Source organism: Mya arenaria, chromosome 7, assembly GCF_026914265.1.
Source record: "Mya arenaria isolate MELC-2E11 chromosome 7, ASM2691426v1".
Taxonomy (NCBI): Eukaryota; Metazoa; Mollusca; class Bivalvia; order Myida; family Myidae; genus Mya; species Mya arenaria.
The window spans coordinates 65,206,993-65,233,818 of NC_069128.1; the positions used below are offsets into that span (position 1 = coordinate 65,206,993).

Sequence of the window (26,826 nt, forward strand, 5' to 3'; positions counted from 1 at the left end):
CCATGAAATAATGAACTTCTCAATTCTTTGAAATGCCACTGCTGACTGCACAACAACCATGAAATAATGAACTTCTTCTCAATTCTTTGAAATGCCACTGCTGACTGCACAACAACCATGACATAATGAACTTCTTCTCAATTCTTTGAAATGCCACTGCTGACTGCACGACAACCATGACATAATGAACTTCTTCTCAATTCTTTGAAATTCCACTGCTGACTGCACAACAACCATGAAATAATGAACTTCTCAATTCTTTGAAATGCCACTGCTGACTGCACAACAACCATGAAATAATGAACTTCTTCTCAATTCTTTGAAATGCTACTGCTGACTGCACACTAAGTTCAATAGTTATTCAATCAAGGCATGTAATTGTTAAATGTACGATAGTATATCTTTAAATATTGGTTCAACAATGTACCGTAAATAATTGTGCATAGGACGATATGATATTTTGGACGCAGAAAAAACAAGACAAAAATCAAGAAAACAACAACACTCAAAGCATATATTGGACGCAGTAAAAAAATGTCAAAATCGATAGCCGCTGTATTTGTTTTGAGGAATTTTATTGATTCGTAAAAATGGCAAAGGTTATTCATGGAACAGGAATACCAAATAGTAGGAAAACTTTTAATCAATCTATGAGATGCCAAATTGTACAGTTCTTTTATTATGTGCTTTTCTGTGGTTTATAGAAATTTAACAGTGATAATTACTTTATATCCCACTGGTTTATTTACCGAACACCGAACGTTGATACTGGTATATCATTTGTGGCTTTCAGGGTGGACTAGTTGGTATATATTACAGGGGCATAGCTAGAGCCAATTTGATTTGCAGGTGCAAACATAGGGGGTCGGGGATCACCTCCCCTCCCCCACCCCCTGAAAAATTTGAATGTTTAGAAAGTAAACTGAGTTTAGGTGTATAACCAGTGATAATAAGCTTTAAAATCAAATAACAAATGTAGGGAATTCACATAGTTTATCCAAATCTCTTCAACAAAATCTTCTTTTTATTACATCACTGATTTGCTGTACATTCATTTAAATTTATATCACTGAACATATATATATATGTTTTAACGTTCTAACGACAACATCAGATTAATGGTGTTCAAATGTATATATATAGGAAAAAGCAACTCATTTTACCATACAATAGTAGCCTCTCCAGCATGGCTCGGACACCGTAGAATTTTCCGGATAAATCCTTCCACCCGGACAAGGCTGGCATTCAGCCTGGCTTATGGCCCCTTCCTTATCAACTAAACTGTTTGGTGGGCAGGTAGCAGGTGTGGTCACCCCTTCTCAATAGAATCCATAAGTGCACAGCCCACCATTGGGCAGGTAGGAATTGTCGGGGTCAGATACACCAATCCCACTTAGACAGATGTGGCCAGCCTGGCATGGGCCTCGATCTGCACACCGGTACAGTATTTGCCTGTAAAAAATTTAAGGTATGTAAATTTTCTTGAGCTATACATAAACAAACATTTTATTAATGATAATAACAGACGAAAAATAAGAAATTCTATAACTTTAAAGCAGTGGCATAAATGAGAATAGAATGGCTATAGATTGCTTTTTAAAATATGTACGATATTAAGTTTTTTCATGATTAATTGGCTTTGGCGAGGTTTAAAATTTATTTACAATACCATCACTCCATCATTGCAAAAAATTAGTCAATTAATGTTTCTCAGTTATAATTTCCAGTCCTTGCCCGGTATTCAATATTTATTCTATCCTTATCCTTAGACATGCCCCAGTTATTCCATTCAGCCCATTGGTAAGCTAAATATACAGGCCAATCAAAACACTTAGTTTATAATCTTAAATTTAAGTTAAATCTAGCTTATTGAATACGACCCCTGGTCATTCCTAAAGGAAAACCACCCATCCACAACAAATTCTTTAAAAACTAACCACCAATGCAGGCTGAACAATCTTCCGGCTTTTCCAATTTTGTCGAGGCGTCATTTAAGTCCCATACAAGCACAGCGTCGGGGCAGCTGAACTCTCAGGGCAGTATGAATAGATCCGGCAATCAATGGGCACAAATGTATTAGACGGGCAATAGTACCCTGCTGGACACGCGTCACACTCGAACTTGCCCACGTTTTCTTGGTAGGTGCCCGGGTCACATGGTATGGGATCGGCAGTGTCTGAAAAAGGGAATAAAAATGGAAACATTCTTTTAATAAAAGTTTAAAGCTTATAAGATCATTGGGTGGTCATACTACTGAAAATGAGCATGTTTATGAAAGTCTAAACTCAAAATAATTTTATTACCTAATAGGAAATGATATGTATTTTCCCGTGTGAAATATATGTCAATTGAAAACAACAATATGACTTGTATTTAATATCACATTTGAAGACAAAACAAAATATTTCAAGCTGGACATATTTATCCTGCCGCAAGAATGTTCCTAATTGATAGGAAATGGTTCCCCAAACCCTTGGTTAATATATTTGTCAATCTAAAACAAAAATATGTCTCATATTTCATATGACATTGATAGAAAAAACAATTATTACTGGCTGGACATATTGATCCCGCTGGACAAAGGTATCCGGTGGGGGATGCGTCTCCGATATCATCTGCTGCAGGGCAGTAGTACCGCTCAGCACACGGGCCAGTTGGCTCAGTGAGAGCTTCCCCTCCACAGTATTTTCCACCTGTGAATGTGAAATAAGTATAAATTATCATTTTTTATGACTTTTATCTTTAATTTCAAATGTTACCAAAACCTCAAATTACATCCTCCTTCATCTTCTCCTTGTCACTGCTGTCATCATCATTGTCCTCCTCACCACCACCACTGTCATTGTTGTTGTCATCATCCTCCTCCTCCTCCTCCTCCTCCTCATCCTTAGCACATAGACAAGTGGCCAGATTACACCTCCCAGTCAATAGCCATCTTACTGATAAGCAGTCCTTATCTGTATAGGTACTTTTCAGGATATTTGAAAATAAGGAAATGAATACAGCAGTATGACCTTAAAATCAATATTACTCCAAATAATTGTTTCCAAATCTTTTTTATGTGAATACATTTTTTATTGATAATTAAATTATCTAATAAATGGTGTCAATGATGAAATATTAAATTATTCTATTTCATCTGTGAATGCATATCCAAGATGGAATTGTAACATTTCTTTGAAATGTCATAATTGCATTAAATCAAAGGGTAATAAAATGCTGGGATTGATCTAAATTTTATTACCCCTATCATAAAAAAGACCCATCTGGATTAAAAAGCCGACAATTGATGTTCTTGTGTATAATACACCGAAATGTGGCAGGAATATCCGGTGTCATCCAGCTGAGAGATGCAGTCCAGAGTGTCTGTTTAACTTTATTACCCCCAAATAAAATTCTTTACAAAAAAAAAAGCCGATAAATGTTTTCCAAGTAATGAATAAAAAGATCTTAATCATCAAACGCTTGCACAAATGTTGTTTACTTGACCTATTTTACGACCGGAACCACGCTGGCCATCGATTAGCTCAGGAGAAAATTTACTCATTTTCTCAGCTACTTATTGTCTCTATTGTTTGTAACACAAACTATTATCTACAAATAATTATAATCTTTATTGATTTTAATGGTAAATTAAACTGACATAATATATTCAATGATTTACTCATCAATGTTTTGGGGGAAATTCCATACTGTACAGTATTGCCATTCCTTGAGGTTTTATTACATCACAGTGGGATCTCACACCTGTGATTGGCAGTATAAATAATAACCTTCAAGTTTTAGCAGACACATTTTCGAGGGAAAATCAATACGCAAAAGGTTAAGCTTCAGCTTTATAAAGATCTTGTTTACAAATAGAAAGATGCAAAATTGAAGAATTGAAATATGCGGGAGATGCGTATACATCCAGTAGTGGATAAGGTCGGCCAGATGCGTTTACATCTGCTAATGAGCTATGTCAGCCTATCTCGTATACATGCACTTAAGGGTTAAAGCTGCACTCTCACAATTTGTCTTTGAATGAGCCAATTCTGGCGTAAATATCTAACAACCAGTGATATGAGACTACTGACAAAAGAACAGATTGCAGACTTTCATATCTACGTTGGAAAATTTATGTTTTATAGCTAAATGCATTACTAATGCTTTACGAAAAAGGCAAAAAACATAAAAAAATAAAACAAATATGAAAACCTGCGCATCCATGCACATTTACCTCAACAATCAAAAAAGGTTTGTCATAATTGTTTGTGCAATTCACACAATAGTAGCCCGCAGGACAAGGTAGGCGGTAGGTCCATCCAAGGTCTTAACAATTGTGTCCTATGATTACACAGAAAACTCACCAATTGGACATGGTTCGCCATCATTTTGGGTGCCACTAAGACAATAGTAGCCTGCAGGACAAGGCAGTGTGTAGTTCATTCCCAGGTGACCTTCCTGCAGGACATATGTCACAGGAATCTGGATTGAAAGAACAATAACAGGATGTTATAAGAGAACTTTTTTATTACATACTAGGGATAATCCAGCAATTTGTACATTTTGCTTCTATAAGCAATAATTTCCACTGTGAGACCACATTAATATATATATATGCCTTTCACTTCATCATTACTATAGGAACTTTGAGAAATATATATCCAGTCTATGAACTTCTAGATCAACTCTCGGGCCTAAACAAAATAAACTTTACCCGACCCTTCCTACCAAATAGGCGCTGTTGTTTTGTTTCTGTAGTCAGGTGTTAAATAAAATATAAAATGAAAAAAAAATGTATATTTTGTGTGTGTTTTAATATGAAGTTAAAAATCTTTAAAGCTTTACACTGAAAAACTCTTTTAACACCATTCTCCAAAGATGACAATAAAGTTCTTTATCAAGCTTAATAAATAAAGAATAGAAAAAAATGTCTACATACCCTACCTGTTTTTGATAAGGATGTAACCCTCATTATACAATTATTATTTTGGCCTCATACATATCATTAATGTAAAATATGTTAAAGGAATCTGAGAACATAGAAAAAGTGTGTACAATTACCCTGACCCTGTTGGATTTGGTATGTGCCCGGGGAACAAGGGTTAGCAAAAAGACCGTAGTAACCGGCTGGACAAATGTAACCAATGATATTGTCTGTAGGCGTGGCTATATAGGATCCCGTCAAACCAATGTACCCAGCGGTACATGGAAGGCTGAAACATATGAAAAAAAAAATTAAAAAAATTATGTTGTTTTTTTACCTTTCAACTTAAGAAAAACAGACCATTTTTACATGTGGACAAAATCGAAAAACTCAACCTCAGTTATGATCAAGAGTACTTAGAAAACTAATAAAAACGAAGCCCTTGTCATTATCATTACCTTTGTTTGCAGTGGGTTTCCATAAATATTTTATTATTTATATAAATTTATTATATTTTATTTCTTAAAAAGGTTAAAAAAAAAATAATATTTTGCTAATTTTGCTATTTAAATACTAATTATTTTGTAAATTAAAGCATTATCTATCAATTACATCAAAGCAAATACACCCAGTTCCAAGCCAAACAACTTGTATCACTATAGCTTAGCTCTTGCAATTAATAACATAATCACACAACAGTAGCTTTATGTTAGCAAACAGCATATCATTTTATTGCATCATAAAACCACATTGTTATGGCCGTCCATTTAGCTCACTCGCTTTTCACAAAGATGATCTGGGTTCAATTCCCGGCCTGAGTGACCCCTAAGATTAAAAACACAATGTAATGATGCGCTTTTTATACTAATCAACCTTTAGCCGGCTTAGTGTTTGACATTATATTTTGTCTACTTGCCCGTTCTGTACATTCACATGCAAAAATAGCACAGTAAGGAAACTTTAAATTAGTCTTACAATGTCTTTAAGATTCAAATTGCTAAAAGAGAGGCCCGAGTAATTTTAAGAACATTTTTTAAAGTCCAAAATTTTCATACACATATTTATCGAATATCTCCAATATTAAACAAGAGCGACACTCACAAAATACGCCCATCAATAATTTCTTGGATTCTAAGACAACTTACTGTCACATTGGCCCTTTGCAGTAATCCTGAAGTGCTTCGGGGCATTTGGCTGATTATCATACTTGACCGATTTATTTTACCAACAAATATTTTCAGCAAGTTTGGTGAAGATCAGATGATAACTGTTCAAATTAGACAGTGGACAAAGCAAAAATGGCAAATTTTGACCAATTCAAGGGCCATAATCCTGAAGAGCCTGGCTGGTTATAGAACTTTGCCAAGAATATATACCAACAAACATTTATAGTAGCAAGTTTGGTGAAATTCCGATAAAAACTGTTCAAGTCTGAGAGTAGACAAAGCTAAAATGGCCAATTTTGATAAATTCAGGGGGCCATAACTCTGGAGTGCCTAAAGCGATTAGGCTGGTTATCGAACTTGACCTAGATATTTCACCAACAAACACTTTCACGAAGTTTGGTGGAAATTGGATGAGAAATGTTCAAGTTAGAGAGCGGACAAAGCTAAAATGGACAATTTTGACAAATTCAGGGGGCCATAACTCTGGAGTGCCTAAAGCGATTTGGCTGGTTATTGAACTTGACCGAGATATTTCACCAACAAACACTTTCATGACGTTTGGTGGAAATTGGATGAGAAATGATCAAGTTAGAGAGCGGACAAAGCTAAAATGGCCAATTTTGACAAATTCAGGGGGCCATAACTCTGGAGTGCCTAAAGCGATTTGGCTGGTTATCGAACTTGACCTAGATATTTCACCAACAAACACTTTCATGAAGTTTGGTGAAAATTGGATGAGAAATGTTCAAGTTAGAGAGCGGACAACATTGTGGAGCCGCCCGCCCGCCCGCCATGGGTGTTCCCATAATACGGCCATCGTAAGATGGGCGTATAAAAAGTCACCAGCTTTTAAGGTGAAAGTAATTCTCACCATTTTGTGAACTGATGGCCGTGCAGTAGTTTCCTGGCTTACAAGGCTCACAATCAGTCCGGTTCAAGTTACCGGTTCCCGTTGCTATGGTACCCGAGGGGACGGGGTTGGCTCATAGCTTCCTTAAGGACAGTTGTTGCCTATCGGACAATCAGAGTCAGGGGGGTTGAGAAGGAAGGAGCTTCTGTTGCAGAAGAAACTGGAACAAAATACAATTTTTAAGTGTCTTACTTTGAAATTCTACCCAAAGGTCTTATTTTTCACAATTTATTTTAACGCCATCATAATTATCTTAAATTCAAAGCATTGCTAAATGTTACATATTAATCAAGCATGAATATGAAAGAAAGGCAAATCTTCATGGGTCACAAGTGCAAAACCTTGCAGAAATGGTCACAATATAAAATTCCCAAAGAAATGACCATCACAACCAAAAGCAACATGAGCGCCGCAGAGAGAATACTAGTCTGTTCCTGGTTTTTTTGAAAAAAAAAAGCATAACTCTTTAATTATTAAAGCCTAAGTTATGCACCTTGCTATAAATGATAATATGCATAAAGTTCCTGGCAAAACATTTAGCAAGTTTAATTGAATCTCTTAAATGCTTTATGAGTTTTGAGTCAAAGTGACCTTTTATCATTTTTACATCGACAATGCAGACACAGACTACGTCAGGGGTATGACAAGAGTTTGACAATAATTATTGTTCTTTAATTTTTGTTGAAAATCTAATAAATTAACAAGTTGTCAGAAATATTTGGACAATTGAATGAAATATGCATGGACTGAAATGACAGCTGATTTGTCATTGGATGCATATGAGGCAGGTCATCTACTGGTCATACCTAATCTTCATGTCAAGTTTGATGACCATAGGTCCGGGAATTGTTGAGTTATCACTCGGACAAGCTTTGGTCTTCCAACAGACCGACCGACATGTGCAAAGCAATTATATAACCCCTCTGCTTCGAAGGGGGGCATAATTAAACTAGATGTTCACTGAAAACTGATACTTCAACTCATGCATTTAGTGACATATAAATTTCTACTGTCTACTATATAAGAAAAAAATTGTTAGTAGGATTTGGACACTTAAATAAAATATGGACAATCAGAAAACCTTTTTTCAGCTTACAGTCACACTGACCTTGACCTTTGACCCACTGACCTCAAAATCAATAGGGTTCATCTGCTGGTCATGACCAATAAGCCTACCTAGTATGAGGTCCCTGGGTCAAAGCGTTCTCAAGTTATTGATCGGAAACCGTTTTTCATGTTAAGGTCACACTGACCTTGACCTTTGACCCACTGACCTCAAAATCAATAGGGTTCATCTGCTGGTCATGACCAATACACCTACCAAGTATGAGGTTCCTGGGTCAAAGCGTTCTCAAGTTATTGATCGGAAACCGTTTTTTCATGTAAAGGTCACACTGACCTTGACCTTTGACCCACTGACCTCAAAATCAATAGGGTTCATCTGCTGGTCATGACCAATAAGCCTACCTAGTATGAGGTCCCTGGGTCAAAGCGTTCTCAAGTTATTGATCGGAAACCGTTTTTCATGTTAAGGTCACACTGACCTTGACCTTTGACCCACTGACCTCAAAATCAATAGGGTTCATCTGCTGGTCATGACCAATACACCTACCAAGTATGAGGTTCCCGGGTCACAGCGTTCTCAAGTTATTGATCGGAAACCGTTTTTCATGTAAAGGTCACACTGACCTTGACCTTTGACCCACTGACCTCAAAATCAATAGGGTTCATCTGCTGGTGATGACCAATACACATACCAAGTATGAGGTCCCTCGGTCAAAGCGTTCTCAAGTTATTGATCGGAAACCATTTGGTATTCCGACCGACCGACAGACAGACAGTTTTTCATGTTAAGGTCACACTGACCTTGACCTTTGACCCACTGACCTCAAAATCAATAGGGTTCATCTGCTGGTCATGACCAATACACCTACCAAGTATGAGGTTCCTGGGTCAAAGCGTTCTCAAGTTATTGATCGGAAACCGTTTTTCATGTAAAGGTCACACTGACCTTGACCTTTGACCCACTGACCTCAAAATCAATAGGGTTCATCTGCTGGTGATGACCAATACACATACCAAGTATGAGGTCCCTCGGTCAAAGCGTTCTCAAGTTATTGATCGGAAACCATTTGGTATTCCGACCGACCGACCGACAGACAGACAGACCGACCGACCGACATGTGCAAAACAATATACCCCACTTTTTTCAAAAGGGGGCATAATAAAATATTGTAACCAACCCAGGATAGCAAAGTCCCTCAGGCTCAGGAAGTCCTGTATTCTGACAGAAATATCCCGGCAAACATGGCTGACACTGGGTCTCGGCCACCAATGCTGTTTGGACCCATTAACACCACACGGGCAGTAGAAACCTCTGGGACATTCGTAGTTCGAGAGATTGCCGATTGCGCCAAAAGCATGGTCACAGAAGTAACCTTAAAAAATATAATCAAACATTAAACATTAGACAATGGAAAATAGCTTTCAACAAAAGTTGTCCTTAGACAGTGCCATCCACTATAAGCCACTTTGTCAGTGAGATATTCACTGAATAGCATGCATTATAGATGATATAGTACAGTACTGTTAAGACCAAACTTGACAGTTGGTGCACTTCTAGTACTCTCATAGTTCACTAGGAGTGCACTTCTGGTGAACTAGGGTAAGACAAGGGAAAGACTATAGGTGCTATATATGAATATTCAGGATTATAAAGAGAAGATTCAAAAAGCTTTGAAAATTAATTCATAGCCCAAATGGGAAAGGTTAAATTATAAAATCCTACCTGCTGGGCAAAGTTTGCATATGTCTTTCTGGTATTCATCCTGGTAGTAGCCGTTTTCACAGATGACCTCCAACGCTGTGTTAGCTGGACAATATTAGCCAGGGGTACATCTGTAGATGTAGGGTTCCGGCTGGGATTGACCCGCCGGGCAGTAGAAACCTGGAGTATATAAAAGAGTGATAATGTTTCATTTCAAACAGGAGACCATTACAGCCTTGTTAGTTGGAAAAAAAGTAGCCAGGTACCATCTGAAGATCTAGGGGATGGGCTTCAACTGACCTGCTGCGCAGAAGAAACATGGAATACTGTATAGTTAGTAGGGATGCAAACGAATGGCAAAATCAATATTCGAATATTCGGTAATTCTTTTGAACGAATATTTGAATATTAGATTACCAAAATACCTCTTTTAAAAGTTGTAGTTTACTATTATAATATTCTCTTAAGTAGTAGTCGGGGCATTTTATCCCTACTTTGTCGTAACAACCATGCGCTGCGTACCCTGAATTTCACCAAATGAGCTTCTGAAATTCCTCATTTCAAAAAGACAAAAGCAACACATTATGGACAAAGAAAATTTATTTTTCATTTATATCCCTGTGCCTTCATAATTGTAAACAATGTGAACTTAGATGGATTTCTAGTCAAATGGCGTTAATACGCCAATTGAGGGTCTTTCCGTAGCACGAGCAGCCTCATTCTGGGATTGACCTGTGCTAAATAAAACTTTGAAAAACCAAACCAACTCGGGAACTTGTTTTTTCCTTAATTGGCGAAGGCATTTAAGTTTACCGATAATATTTTTTGTGTCACTTTTCTGATAGCCAGTTACTTTAAAATTACGGGGTCTTTTATAGTACCTGATGATATGTCCCTCAATGTCATATGACGCGTGTTTAGTGTATTGTCATCACATTCACACCTCTGACAGTTTATGCCAATCATTGTAAAAACAAGACAAACTTTAAACACAACAACAGAGTTGTAGGCAAAAGATTTATTAATATATTTATTCAATAACAAAACATCGAATATTCGAATACCGATTTTGACATTCGAATACCAAACGTTTGATCGAATATTCGAATATTCGTTTGCATCCCTAATAGTTAGTAAAGAATGTCTGTCAAGTAAAACTAAAACTCATAATTAAAGGTCACACTAATAGCTGAGCCTTTAAATCAACTATGGTAGAGATTAGGATGTTGACTACATATGACTGTAATAAAATGTAGTTTCTTAACATAAAGTAAACTTTAAAGAGCAACTTTACTTTCTCATGACTAAGACATACAGAAATAATTCATTAATGAATACTTCAAATACAAAAAAAAACAAATACATGAAACCTACCTGCGTCACAAGGCCCAGATACCGCAGACAATCCTGTGCCATTACAATAGAAGCCTCCATCACAAAGTAGGGGTATTAATAGGGGCTTATTATCTATTGGCTACTGGTTATCAATGTACTGCAGTGGCAGGCCTAATATGGCTGATTTGACATGAGGGAAAGGGTTAAGTCATTTCCTAACTGAAGTCATTTTCTTAATTATCATATTAATTTATACTTGCATTATAGGATTAGTAATATTAAATTTTCGTAGATTTGATTAAAAAAAAAAAAGTATGTAAAAAAAACAAAAAAAACACTTACAACTTTTTTATAATTTGACAATGAATATTTTATGAAATTGACATAAGTAATGATTTTAGATGTTTTACAATTACCCCCCCCCCCCACCACCACCACCAATTAACAGACATTATATAATATGTAGCAGTAACTTTATTTCTGACAGTACCAATAATAATTCTATATCTCTTAAAATGTAAATTCCATTGACAATGCTATTTTTCAACTCAAAACCTGGATATAAAAATATAATATTTAATAGAAATATCTTCAGCTATTATGCAATCTTCTCATCTGAGGTAAGCTCTAATACATGCTCTAAATTATGATTACATACCATTCGTGAGGTTGTTGAATGTCTGTGGTGGACATGGGTATTCTGTAGCATGTGTAGTGTTAACTGGATAGTGACCAGCTGGACAGTCAAACTCATTGAAGGCGGTGGTATTAAATACGGCTGGACAGTAGTAGCCGGATGGACAGTCCTGCAGTTATCCTGGAAAGAAATTAAGGATTGTGAACCAGAAAAGTAGATAAAATAAAGCTAATGCAAACTTGTCAAAGATTGATGTTTTATAAATCTTAAGGTATCAAAGTCGGTCAAAATTAACATAATTGCATGATTTTGTAACATTGTATAGTGTAACGAAGCCTGATATCTGAAGAATCTCAGTAGATTGGGTACTTTTAGTGAGTGTGTTTGAGAAAGCATGTTAAAACAATAACCATTTAACCATATCCAATTCCTTCTACATAAGACATTGTATGTACCAATTCATGTGACTCTCAAAAAAAGAAATTCAAACAAATTATGCCTCTGCATTGATTCAGGTTAAATTAAAACTTTACTTTACCTAACAGTGGTCCTGATTGGTTAGATCCTGGTAGGTACCAGCCGGACAACTAATGGGATTTTCCGTACCTTCTGGACAATAATGGCCAATAGGACACACATCACCAACAATGGGGTGAACTGTACCGGCAGGGCATTGGCTAGCCCTTAGCATGGTTGGATTAGCAGAAAGTGCGCCCGATGTACAGTAGTGACCGGCACTGCAAGGGCCTGAAGGGCTGGTCAATTTGTCAGCTAGAAAAGAGCGAAATATGTACTTACTGTACCAATTACATTTTTAATGGGTTAATGCTATGAGGGATGGAAGTAGGTCGATGATCAAGATACAAGATAGGAGATACAAGATACAAGAATCTTATATAAGTTAACAAGAAACATTAGCTCAATGAGCTGTCGTCCGACATGAATAACCAACATACAATACTTATCAAAACATAAGGAGATGACCATTTTGAATACTTACAACCACAATAGAATCCACCAATGCATGATGTACACTCGCTTTCCTTTGTCAAGACCCTTAACTGCGCTGTAAGTTCCAGCTGGGCAAGGCTGCCAGTTGCCGTTGGGGCAGAAATATCCCGAGGGGCAAGCAGTCTTCACAGTGCTGATGTCTCCAGCCACCACATTGGCCCCCACACAGTAGAAGCCTTGAACAGAATTGAGTTAAATTTACTCATCTGTCATATGTTCAACAACTCATTTGCAACAACAACTAATTACAGTCAAACCCCGTTGGCTCGAATTCTTCTTTGGCGTGAACTGGATGTAAAGGAGCAGTTTCTTTATACTGAATGTAAGCAATCACACTTGGCTCGAATGTTCCAAGGCTCGAGGTATTTTCGCTGGTCCCTAGAAGTTTGAGCCAACAGTGGTTTGACTAGATGTTTAATCCCATGCTCGAAAATATTTTATTCACCCTGGTGGAAAAATTCTTTGAAACAAATTGAAGAATTTGTTTAAACAAACATGCTATTTAGCGTTTACTTAAAGTAAAGAAATTCCAACTTATGGTACTTTATTTCCAATTTGTAAGTTTGATGTTTACCTGAACTTTGTGAACTAAATAATAAATAGTCTTAGTTTTGTGTCCATTTACCTTCAGGGCAGATCTGACACTCTTTTTTTCCTTTAGATCCCGTGAAGTACCCAGCAGGACAATCTTGTGGGACCGCAGTGCCCGTGGGACAGTATTTGCCAATGTTGCAGATTACTTCTGTCTCAACACTGCTACCAACAGGGCAGTAGTAACCTGGGAAATAATAAATTTGTATTATAAAGGTAAATTATCCCATGGGGTATATATCATGTGAGTTTTTTTAGATTAAGGCATTATTTCCTGATTAAGGCAAATCACCCAAGTCTGAACTCTGCTACCCATGGGCGGTTGTAACCTGGGAAATATTTAAGTGATATTAAAAAGGAAACATCAGGCTTTTACATTTAGCCAAATATTTCCCAGTATAAAGGCAAATCACCTCAAGTCCCAACAGTGCTTCCTACTTGGTATAAGTAGGCTAGAGAATACATTTAGCTCAAGGCAAAGATATCATGGATGTTGACAATGGGCAATACTTTCGCTGAAAATATGGGATGGCTTTTCTGCAAAACTGTATGGATATTTTGATGTGCAGTATTTGCAATGAAAGTATAGTATCTCCTCCACATAAACACAAATTTACAAGATTTCTGTGGTTTTGGTGATCTAAAGGTGCAAAATGAAAGTTCAACTTATGTGCAGTTTAACTATTAGATTTTTAAAGATTATTTTGAGTTATGTCAGTTAGTGAATCAGCTTGGAAACCATTATGTACTATTTTAAACAGGGAAACACTGAGACAAGGCAGAAGCATGATTGTTGTGTTTATTATTTCAACCATGTAAAGTGATATATTATCGGCCTCCTACTAGCTCACATTAACAATTTTGGGCTGAGGAAATACTGTATTTGCCGATTTTGGACCGTCTGGTGTCTAGTCCCTTTAAATTGATGAATAACAACCAGCATCATGTTAATTTATTAAAGGTTACAGAACCAGTAACAACTCTTTAATATTACTAAATCAATCAATCCATGTGAGTAGCTTCCCTTTGAAGTGAATTGTAAACAAACATTTTTTGGCCTGCAATGGACTTTGGAAAAAAATGTCAAAAGCCCAATACTGTACATAAGACGCAGGAATTTTATCTATAAGAAATCTGGGGGAAAAAAGTGTGTTCTTTACACAATGATTTACGGTTATAATTTTTCTCCCTTACTCTAGACTAACATCCCAAACTTCACTATATTGTGGTCCATACCTTTTTTGCATTCTCCAGTGACATTGGCGAGTCCTTCTCCGTTACAATAGTAGCCTGGGTTACACTGGCTACAATCTCCACTTGCGGCATTACCCACGTTGTTGGAGAAGGTTGCATAGGGGCAAGGTGTGGGATACTCAGAACCTATAAAATATTAATATTTCAGATTTTTTTGGATAAGGTGCTAACGATTGGTTGGTGCCAAAAATATATGTTTTAAATCTAAAAATTTAATCCATTATCATGTTTTACTCATTTGATTTTTATGAACAGAACAAAAATACTACTACAGACTTAAGGTGTTCAGCAGCTGTACTACCAACTAGATGACTACTGACAGATCATTTCACATAAATCTTCTAATTTCTTAATGTTTTGAATCGAAATGAGCATTATTTAGGTTCAGAATTCTTTGAAAATGCAAAGCAAAAGATCCACTGCACGTTTATTACGATAAATATGGTAATAAAATCATCAATGGCTTGGACATAAACATCAACATTTTCGAAACCCCTCTTACATATTGGGCAGTAGTTGCCGACTGTGTACTGTTCCTTGGTTGAGCTGTCCCTTCCCATGGGACAGTAGAAACTAGCGGACTAACTACAGCACTTAGGCCTGAAAATAACAATAATTAGTTACCTTGTGTGCCATATTTTTTGAAGGATTGAAAATGAGCTGGATAATGAGGATTACCAAATATATGCATTTGCAGATACCGGTAGGTACTATTACACTGGCAGTTTTATTGCTTAATTCAGTTGGAGCAAATGTATTCAAACTTATCCTCTATAGGATCTTTAACTTTTCAGTTTATTAATAAGACAATGCTTGTCTTTTCATAATAGTTCATACCTGTTAAAATTGTAATAAAAAAAATAGTGAAAGCAAACATTTCCAAGTCATCCTACAGTCGAACCCTGTGGGCTAAAACTCACTTGAATCAAATTCTTCATCGACTCTAAATGGATGAAAGGGACTGATTTTTTCTACTGAAGAAAAATAATACTGTAAGTATTATTTACAGTAAGAATACTGTAAGTATTCCCTCTTGGGTTAAATTTTCCGAGGCATGAGGTATTTTCGCCTGTCCCAATGAGTTGAGAAAACAAGATTCAACTGTATTTATATTTTATGAACAAGGTTTTGGCTTCAACAGCTCAAACCAAACTTACCTGTATCATTACAATAACTTCCTCCAGTACAGTTTAGACACTGATCTTCTGAATGCAGCAACAGACTTGGATTGAATGTTCCGGCAAGGCAAGGCACTGAGTCTGCTGTTTGTTCAGGACAGTGCGAGCCAGTCCGAGATGGGTCAGCATTCACCCCTGAAGTGGACAGAGCTGACATTACATATGATATAAAAATGGACATTAGTCATCTAAATAAATATTACTGGGCAATAGAATGTTCACATGATAGTGATTACAGGGTCAGTGACAGGTTTTTCATGTATCTACACAAGATCCAACACAATGCAATTATTAGTATCGATACTGTATTTTGGTCTGAGGGGTTGTATTCAAATTGAGCAGAGTTTTGCAGATTCAGATTATAAAATGTGTAAAAAAAACTGAGTCATCAATATGATGTTTCTGATCAAAACACAGTACTAATAACCTTGTGGTTTCCGATCAAAACACAGCACCAATAACCTAGTTATCAAATGCATAACTGGTATAAATCACATAGTAGAAATGCTATAACATTATGAATGACACTTTAATGACACTATTTTGTTTTGTGACATAATTTGAACATTGGCATTAACACTTCTAATGATGTTACATCAGCAGAGTGGAATAGTCCCACATTTGAAACTAATACAAATGCTAAAACAATAATGAATCTTACCTTGGCTAGGTGTCTGTGATTGAGCTCCTGTGAGACAGTAATAGCCGGCAGAACACGGTCTCTTAGGATAGGTGCGGCCAGTTTCGTCACATGCCATACCAACAGAACAAGATGTACAGTTGTCTTCATGGACAAGCCCTGTCAAAGGATATCAACCTAATAGAAATATGGTTAAATGTTTTGTTGTTGAATTAAGCAACATTGTGAACAGCTTTGTCAACTTTTACACGTGAAATATTTGATGATGTGCTTATATTTGTGTAAAACACCTACAGCTGAAATAGTTGTCTCAAATCTTGATAAGAGGTACTGAAGATCGTAAGTGTATCCATTAAGCTTCTAGTGAAGTAACAATTTTATCAATAATGTTAACAATAACGTTAACAATGTTGTTAACTTTAACACAGTTCTGAACAATCAACCCTATGTTTAACTTCTAAATAATCATTACCTGTGGCATTGTTAAATGTTCCAAGTGGACAAAGGTGCTGGTCAGCATGTTCTCTGTTGCTTCCAGACTGAAGCTACCTTCTGGACAAATGTATTGGGAGTAGTTGGAGATGGCTCCGTAAATACCAGCATCGCAGAAGTAGCCTGGCGGGCAGTTTATGCAGCTTGACTGGATAGGTTGATCCTAAAAAGACAGATTATATTAACATAAGGTATAATTCTGATCCTGTTGGAGATATAGTGGGCAGTTTGTCTTTATGGCAGTATATGCAGCTAGACTGAGTAGGCTGGTCCTAGAATTGCAATGTTTGCTTTGATATTGACTGAAATGTGGTAGTCTATATGTAAAAAAATTCTGTAATTCTGTAATTCAATTTATATTAAACTGAAATTCTTGGTATTATCAGACAATGGCTGATAAGATAAACCCATTAAGCCTTTTGGCAAATCGTTAGCCAAGAGAGTGATCTTATAAAGAATGATCATATTTATAATGAAATCAACAAGTCACGCTTGAAGACTACAACCAATTTTTATGCATCCAGGAGGGAATCAAATCCATTTTGCATTGATAAAAAATACCCTAATATGACATCTTCAGGTACATGTATGAAGTTCATGATTTTTTTTTAATTAACATGAAGTCATACCTTGGGAGCAGTCTCCTTCAATAGCGGACAGTCCTGATTGGCTACAGTATTTTCCAGCAGTGCAGGACAGACAGAATGAGTTATCAGTGGCTCCCTGGCCTGTGGGGCATCGGTCACCTGTAAGGACAGATAGGAGGTAACTTATATAATGATATAACTGCCAGACAGGGAAGCATTATGGCTACCCCCATACATGGCATGAAAGCTGCCCAAGAAACTGAAGTGACCTGTCGGGCATTTGTAACCTTAAATGGTAGACTATACTTTACAATTATACGCCGAAGGTTGTCTCTTGTTATCAGTACATGAAGAGGCATAACTCAATAACTAAAACCAGATCTACTGGCCTTGCTATACACACCCATATTGACAATGATAACATGCTTACTAAGTTTCATGAAAATATCTTTAACAATGACAACTATGATATCTAGTCTTCTATTGTTTGAAAAACAGTTTCAAGAGAATATCGTTTACACTTACATTAGGACTATGATATTTGGTCATCTGTTGTTGGAAAAACAGACAAACATAATTGTTTTATCCCTTGCATGATCAATTTCAACAGGTATTATAACAATAAACATACCTCCAGTGCCTGTGGGTTGGTCGGTTGTGAAATTCCCTGTACAGTAATATCCCGCACAACAGTTACCCGTGACTGCATCTAGCATGTCTTTAGAACAGTAGGAGCCTGGGTCACATCCCGTCGTGGTGTAGCTTCCCTGTTAAGGAGATAACAAGTTATTCATAAGACATAAGAAAAAGTAGTGTTACACAATGAATTTCCTGTGTTGTAATATCCTCCACTGAAGTTGCCTGTTTCTAGCATGTTGGTTACATAGTAGGAGCCTGTTTCCAGCACATTGAATTTCTGGTACAAAAACATAACAGCACTACAGTTTCTTGACCATAATTTTTATATCCAGCTTTGCTGATAACACTTTTTTGTGGTAGTATCCAGTTCCCCAGGGACACTTCAAGAAGTGGGGTGGAGGGTTGTTTACTTCTGGCTACTAAGAAACAGGGAAAACAATCTCAACAGCTACAGGTAAAACCCATTGGCTTGACATTTTGGGGCTCAATTTCCTCTTTGGCTCAAACTTGATGTAAAGGACCAATATTAGTTTACTGTATGTAAGAATTCCTGCTTGGCTTCATATTTGTGAGACTTGAAGGATTTTGGCTAGCCCTGGGATATTCAGCAAACCGGTTTCGACTGTACTTCAATGTTACAGACCCAATTATATCTTACCACTGGACAATAGGTGCCAGCTAGGCATTTTCCTCCCTCTGGACTAGTGGGTTGAGCCAATAACGAGCCTGATTCCCAGTACCAGCCCGGATCGCACATTCCTGTGGGTGCAACGAGCCCCGGGGCAACACAGTAGTACCCAGGGGTGCAGGGCAGGCAAGAACTTTCATTGTGGGCTCCTGGAGAAAAATGTGAATTCAGGATAAAATATACATATAAAATCCCAATGCCACATTAAAGCCAGAATTTTCATTTTACAATGCAATTACGCAAACCTAAGATTTGAGCTAGTGACCTAATTTTTTTACCAAGAAGACCCAAACTACTTATCAGGGATATCATACAAATAACCTGATCAAATTTTATGAAGATCAACAGAAACTATTCCATTTGTGTGAATAACCTATTTTTTTACCTGAGGTGACCCATATTCACAATATATAGATAAGTATTCTGACAAAGTTTCATAACAATTGGATAAAAACTATTGATTGAATGACATGAAATTAAAACTTTAATGCAGAATTTTTAAAGCTATCCTGCCATTTTTTTGCAATTCTATAACCCTGTAATTTTTCAATGAAATGTCAGGCCTGGTTATAACAATATATTAAAAGAAGTACATTTTTTATGACATAACCATACTGTAAATAGGCATGCCAGGACGACTTATGAAGTAACAGGCATTTACTTTTTTTAACAATTACTTTCAAAAATGATAGAAACAATATGAAGAAGAATTCACTGTCCAACCTCTTTTGTTACATCACAAATTGTTTGGTGTCCAGGTATTTTCTATTTTTAAAACTTATTTTACTAAATTGTTTTGTATACCTTTGAAAAAGAATACATACAAAGGTTAATTACATGAAAAATGAAGAGAATTTATGCATACAGGAAAAAGTTACAAGTGATAATGAATACTTAAATTATTGTGATGTAACAAAGACGGACAACAACAAAACAACATTTGTACAGTTAAATAAAGGTATTGCAACACATCTGTAATGTTCAGTCTTCTCAATTTTAATCCATGTTTATACCTTAACACTGACTAAATATTATCTTTAACATGAATGTTTTGTTTTTGATGATTATGTTCAGATGTAACTTGACACGAAACTGAACAATAAATTGATTGCTACCAGCAAAATGGAGGCAATGTTGTCCGAGAAAGTACTGAATTAAATACATTTTAACATCACAAAGACTTTTAGTTGACTGAAAATGTTACAACTTAAAGAAAATACCAAACTAAACACGTTTCATTATAAAATAAAAGTAACGATGGACACCACATAGTGTGACTTAATAGTTTCTGTATCTTTACCTACTAAATGTTCTTTGGCATTAAACATCTCCTGATTTTAGACTCTCTGCATGTAAATGTATGTGCCTTTAACCTATTAACTACCCCATGTTGTATGCTATGGTGCACTGTAACATAACAGCAAGGTAGACGGATGTTGTAGTTTTTGTGTAAGCATGTCTGGTAAAATGTCTCTTCGGTCATTTAGAGAAGGACCAACAAGAAAATTAATTTGTGCAGCACTACTGTTATTCAGTAAGTATTTCTCGGGGCTTCATTAACTGGCAAATGGATGTTAAGTAAAGACCCTGATTAGACAGTCTAGATGCATAATCTGAAGAGACATTTTGTCAACTTGTGACATATATATTGCTTTCAATAGCTCGTAGTACTTGCTTGCACATAGACTAAGCATGCACATTTCTGTATTAGGTTGGGTTTTTTCAGCATTTAGCATTTACTGTAACATTCTTCTTAAGAAATCAGAAAGCTTTAAAATTGTACTAATAATTGTTTGCCATGTATACTTACAAATGTATTTTATATATATATATTTGACAATGAACCTCTTTTACAATAAACATATCAAATGCTGAAAATACCCCCAATCAAATAATTGATTGGATAGCCAGGTAACCACAGTGCAAGTGGACCTGGGGGCTCACCATAGCAATCCATATGTGTAAGGTGTAGTAATGCAATTGTATCTTTTCGCATTCATAACATATTCATTTCATTGTGATGCTTTGATAAAATAACTGACCATGTAGTGAAACAAGAGGCACATCAGTGCCTGTGCTCCACTGGCCAAAAGGTTCAAGCAAAGACCACCTAACGAACATTTTCGTCAAGTTTCATAGAAATACAATCATCAATTTTTGAGGAGAAGTTATTTAATTTTTTTTTTTACTTTAATAGCTCTGGCTGCCATGTTGTGCAGTGGACCGAAATGATTTGGGCAATTTGAGTAAAGGAGCACCAAACAAACATTTCTGTCAAGTTTTATCGAAAAAAGGTCATCGGTTTCGACGACAAGTCGTATAAAGTTTTTTTTATTTTTTAGCTCTGGCAGCCATGGTGTGCAGTGGACTGGAACCATTTAACAAATTTTGGTTAATGACCATCCAAGGAACATTTCTGTTAAGTTCCATCAAAATCTGATCATCGGTTTCTGAGAAGATGTTCTTTAAAGGTTTTTCTATTTTTTTGCCCTGGCAGCCATGTTGTGCAGCGGACCGGAACCATTTGAGCAATTTTGGTTAAGGACCACCCAAGGAACAATTCTGTCAAGTTTCATCAAAATCTGCCTATCCGTTTCAGAGGAGATGTCGTTTAAAGATTTTGCTATTTTTAGCTGTGGCGGCCATATTGTGCAATGGACCAGAACCATTTGAGCAATTTTAATAAAGGCCCACCCAAGGAACATTACTGTCAAGTTTCATCAAAATCTGCCGAACCATTTCAGAGGAGATGTCGTTTAAAGATTTTGCTATTTTTAGCTCTGGCGGCCATATTGTGCACTGGACCGGAACCATTTGAGCAATTTTGGTAAAGGACCATCCAAGGAACATTTCTGTTAAGTTTCATCAAAATCTGATCATCGTTTCTGAGAAGATGTTCTTTAAAGGTTTTTCTATTTTTTTGCCCTGGCAGCCATGTTGTGCAGCGGACCGGAACCATTTGAGCAATTTTGGTTAAGGACCATCCAAGGAACAATTCTGTCAAGTTTCATCAAAATCTGCCTATCCGTTTCAGAGGAGATGTCGTTTAAAGATATTGCTATTTTTAGCTGTGGCGGCCATATTGTGCAATGGACCAGAACCATTTGAGCAATTTTAATAACGGACCACCCAAGGAACATTACTGTCAAGTTTCATCAAAATCTGCCGAACCGTTTCAGAGGAGATGTCGTTTAAAGATTTTGCTATTTTTAGCTCTGGCGGCCATATTGTGCAATGGACCGGAACCATTTGAGCAATTTTGGTAAAGGACCATCCAAGGAACATTTCTGTAAAGTTTCATCAAAATCTGATCATCGGTTTCTGAGAAGATGTTCTTTAAAGGTTTTTCTATTTTTTTGCCCTGGCAGCCATGTTGTGCAGCGGACCGGAACCATTTGAGCAATTTTGGTTAAGGACCACCCAAGGAACAATTCTGTCAAGTTTCATCAAAATCTGCCGATCCGTTTCAGAGGAGATGTCGTTTAAAGATTTTGCTATTTTTAGCTGTGGCGGCCATATTGTGCAATGGACCAGAACCATTTGAGCAATTTTAATAAAGGACCACCCAAGGAACATTACTGTCAAGTTTCATCAAAATCTGCCGAACCGTTTCAGAGGAGATGTCGTTTAAAGATTTTGCTATTTTTAGCTCTGGCGGCCATATTGTGCAATGGACCGGAACCATTTGAGCAATTTTGGTAAAGGACCACCAAAGGAACATTCCTGTGAAGTTTTGTCAAAATCCGCTTATCAGTTTCAGAGGAGATGTCGTTTAAAGTAAAAGTTTACGCACGCACGCACGCACGCACTCACGACGGACAATCTGTGACGACATAAGCTCCATGGCCTTCGGCCAGTGGAGCTAATTATATATCATTTATTTTAAGTCATAACAGCACATTTTTGTTCAACAGAACTCAACAATTGCAATACAGAACCTCTCTACAGTGACCATGATAAAATTGACCTGTTTTGTACAGGTGGCTGTTTAATGCATAACTATGTATGCGGACCGATTTAAAAGGCGTTATAGAAGTTTTACTGTTTGCAATTTATTGAAACTTTGATACAATACTCTGTAATGCATACAAAAGGGAGAAAGTCTAAATATACAGTCAAACCTATCTTTTAAAAGTAATCACTAAAATAAGACGTCTTGGTAGGTGGCAACTTTATGAACATCAAAAGTAGTGTATGAAGCTGAGCCTTTGGCAACACTTTTGATCTAAATTAAGGTACCACTTAATTGTCTAGACATCTGCAATCTTCTTCAATAAACAATCCCTTAAGAGAGCTTTCACTCTTTTATATCATAAATTACGTCGCCAGCGTGAAATAACAGAGTGACATAAGTTTAAATATTTCACTAGTGACATAATTATGCTAATTAACGTCATTACTAATAGCATAAGATGAACGCACTAAAAGTGACGTTATATGCGTTAAGCCCTACTAATAGTCAACTTTGAATTTATAATATAAATAGAATATAACATTCGTGGTCATTGAATATGGAATTTATTAAACTTGTTTACTAAAATAGATAAAAACTCGCCAAGGCTCATTTTTATCAATTTTAGAAAACTCGTTTAATAAATTCCATATTCAATGGTCACTCATGTAATATCCTCTATTTATGTGCCATCAATTCAAAATTTGTAGAAAAGTCTAGAGCCACACATTGACAGTGATGGTTCTTCACGTTGCTCTACGATGTCGTCCCACAAAACGAAAAACTGTTTGTCTTCTAAAGTCCATAATGTCTTTTTGGCCTTCTTAAAAAACTGAACCCATACTCCATGTTCGTCTGTTGACAACTGATGTTCTGGTGTTTGAATAATCTGAAATTAAAACCCAAAATGCAGACATTACCATTTTATTTTATGTGAGTGATGTAATTTTGACAACAAATTGTGTGTCCATGATACATCTGACAAATAGTTTCGATTTAATGTACCTTTAGACAAGTAATAAAACTATGCTGGATTTTGCAAAATTCACAATCCTAAAAATAGATTTGACAGTATGTGATTCTTTCTTGATCACTCCACACAGATCATTGTAAAATATATTTTAAAAAGTAGATGTAACATGGACATTAAGATAATGTTTGTGATGCAACATTGACTGATACTTTGGTTTCTAAGTTACATCCCATTTGTTGCTAACACAGATTCGGCCTGCACTGTTGTTCAATCTTTTTTACACACATACATGGCATAGCATATTGAATCTTATAGTACTATGAACCATTGTGTTTAAAAATAATCGAAACATAAGAAATAAAATGTAATGTTTTGTTCAGATGTAAACGAGACAACAGGACAATCCTCGAAAATTTCACCAAGATCGTATCTCCGTTACATCATTTGCAAAAATAATCAAAACGTCCATTTCGTAAATTGACAACAACCCCACTCGATCTGGTTGAATTCACGGGAAATATAATAATCTTAAATATTTACTTTATAGTGTATATAATAATCAGCATTGCCCCTGATCACTGACAATTAGTGAAGATGTAATGACATACACGATCGATACACAGGGTAAATTTTCAACAACACACAGAGATCGAACGCTGGGGTTTACACGCATTTTAAAATGCCATAAATGAGAATAATAATTTCTTTTCCGATTGGACAGGGTTGGAGCTATGTGCCAAACTGATTAGGCAAGCGATATTCAATAATCTAACCCCATTACTGCTTACAGTGATGTAACATCGACGTTCTACTTACCCCGTCTGCTTGTCCTCCGCCATTTTAATCGCTCCGTGTTGAAAAGTACATGGCAAGGCGAATCACGACCGTTGGGAATACAGTGACAACATATTACGCGCAGAAAAGTAGTGCCGATCAATAACTATGGCATGGTGTGTGTGTTTAAAAAAAATATGGTGACGTAACATTTTTGACACGATCGTAGACTCAAATAATTCAATTCGGATTTCAGTTAATTACACAAACTGGGGGAGATCATTTTTTGCATAGAATTATTTATCGAGTAAAGTACTGTGTACAGCATATTTTGTGTAGAAGAAATATCATTTATACTAGGCATAGTTTAGGCTATTAGAGACGTAACAAAGTTTGACACGGATTGTTACGTCACAAATTTATTTTTGAAAATGAATTTATTTGGCAGTTATAATGGAATACCAACATATATGTAACATGTAAAGGCTGCAGAAAAGTCTGTTGAGATAACGAAATTAGGCCTTTCTCACACATTTAAAATATATGTATCATAACCTTGATTACCCTGGACCCACTGACAAAACTGTCCCATCTTATGTCCAATTTTTTGCTTATTATGTAATTGTAAAATATTTATTCCTTGTCATATCAATAAAAATTATCAAAGAACTAAAGCTCCTAATCCCTTTTTTTATGTTTTGTATCGAATCTTCAGAATACATGATACAGATAGTACTTAAAACAGTTATTATTTGAGATGTAACTTAAATTGCAGGACAGTGAATTTTCATTCATATATGAGCCGCGTCGCGCAATTTCGGCCTTCCGACATATTTTTGCTATTACAATATTTTAAGGTATTTGAATGCCTTGTAATTTCAGAAAGATATTCTGAAATTTTCATGATGATATCACTTAAATTGCGTAAGTTACGTGTTTACAAGTGAGATAATGTATTGCGCATTTTGAATACTAAATTCGACGTCATTCAAATGACGTTGTAACGAAAATGCATTATTCAAATGACATGCAAAATTATTGTATCAATACTACAACTAGCTTATAATTTAAATTTTTTTTTTTTATTGTTTTAAACACAGACTATCAATCCAGTCAAAATATGTCAGGACGATATCCATGGTTGCTATGGAAACATGAGTAAACCAATGGTCATAAATTATCGAGAAAATGATGCACCAATGACAAACCTTAAAAAGAAAGAAGTCAGGAAGAAATTGATTTACATAGAAAAAATCATTATTTTTGGCATTTTTTATTAATGATTATTTCATTTGTAATAATTATGTCCGAAGGCCCAAAATTGCGCGATGCGGCTCATATCATTTTTGGATTGATCTATTCATCAACATATATCACAGCAAAGTCTTTGGTGCCAAGCTTAATCTTGTATGGTAGATTGTCTCTAACCAAACAAACTTTTACCATTTTGGTTATAATTGACAATCTAAAACTGATTTAAACTTATAACATTGGTGTATAATTGTAAACATTTACACAACATACCAGGGAGGTTGTTGAATATTCCAGCAGGACATGGATACTGGTTATCCGCTGTGGTTCCATTGAGGCAGTAGTGACCGTTCGGACACGGGGTATCAGTGTAGTTAGTACTGCCAGCCAGGCAATAGTAGCCTGATGGACAAGTCTTGCAGTCAGCCTGGTTCTCTAGGTCCTAGAATGTTGAAGGATTGTAAACATTTAAAAGAAAGTCTAGGATGATTATAAGTGATTCAAAAGTGAATGTGTAATAATGGGGCAGGTATTCAATTACCACCTTACATTAGAATGAGTGGAATCATTGAGGCATATTGAATTCTGTCCGAGGAAATGTCGTTCTCCCACCTCAGATAAGTAGATCGAATAATTTAACCATGCTAGATATTCTTATCTTGCCCACAGGCAAAGAAAAAATGCCCGTATGGAACTCATTTTTAATGGTTACACATCATGAAAACCTTGTCTTGTGGCAATATTTAGAATGCTAGTTAATCATTTCTCTCTTCGAATGTCACCATAAAACAGTTTCCACGCACCATTCAAGAAATAATGCTTCACACTCCTTAGGACTATTTTAACGACCGATTGACTATTAATATAATCAGAATCACTGCGCGCTTATCCATGACAACCACAAATTATCACATATCCATAGGCAATTATTTTTCTTGATATTGTAGATCAATTCTACCATAAAAGTAGCCTGTTTTATGCTATTACATAACCATTTTTTTGCAATACCGCCAAGAAGTTACATTTTATTAGAACTATATTATTGAACTTCAAAGAAAGAATTGGACAAAAG

General features: G+C 36.2%; 1 protein-coding gene across 1 annotated transcript in view; it reads right to left on the reverse strand.

Annotated features, from left to right (window-relative positions):
• LOC128241347 (neurogenic locus notch homolog protein 4-like) overlaps positions 1-26,826 on the reverse strand; it is a 33,107-nt gene that overhangs the window by 452 nt on the left and 5,829 nt on the right. Inside the window, exons 5-23 of the mRNA XM_052958275.1 lie at positions 26,028-26,196; positions 18,775-18,953; positions 18,109-18,244; positions 17,520-17,636; positions 16,948-17,013; positions 16,420-16,557; positions 15,738-15,893; positions 14,563-14,706; positions 13,361-13,513; positions 12,780-12,911; positions 12,331-12,495; positions 9,774-9,857; positions 9,229-9,423; positions 5,173-5,198; positions 4,350-4,467; positions 2,553-2,693; positions 2,005-2,176; positions 1,349-1,452; positions 877-893 (exon numbers count right to left, since the gene is read on the reverse strand). Of these exons, the coding sequence (XP_052814235.1) occupies positions 877-893; positions 1,349-1,452; positions 2,005-2,176; positions 2,553-2,693; positions 4,350-4,467; positions 5,173-5,198; positions 9,229-9,423; positions 9,774-9,857; positions 12,331-12,495; positions 12,780-12,911; positions 13,361-13,513; positions 14,563-14,706; positions 15,738-15,893; positions 16,420-16,557; positions 16,948-17,013; positions 17,520-17,636; positions 18,109-18,244; positions 18,775-18,953; positions 26,028-26,196 (2,412 nt within the window). The remainder of the gene's footprint in view (positions 1-876; positions 894-1,348; positions 1,453-2,004; positions 2,177-2,552; positions 2,694-4,349; positions 4,468-5,172; positions 5,199-9,228; positions 9,424-9,773; positions 9,858-12,330; positions 12,496-12,779; positions 12,912-13,360; positions 13,514-14,562; positions 14,707-15,737; positions 15,894-16,419; positions 16,558-16,947; positions 17,014-17,519; positions 17,637-18,108; positions 18,245-18,774; positions 18,954-26,027; positions 26,197-26,826) is intronic.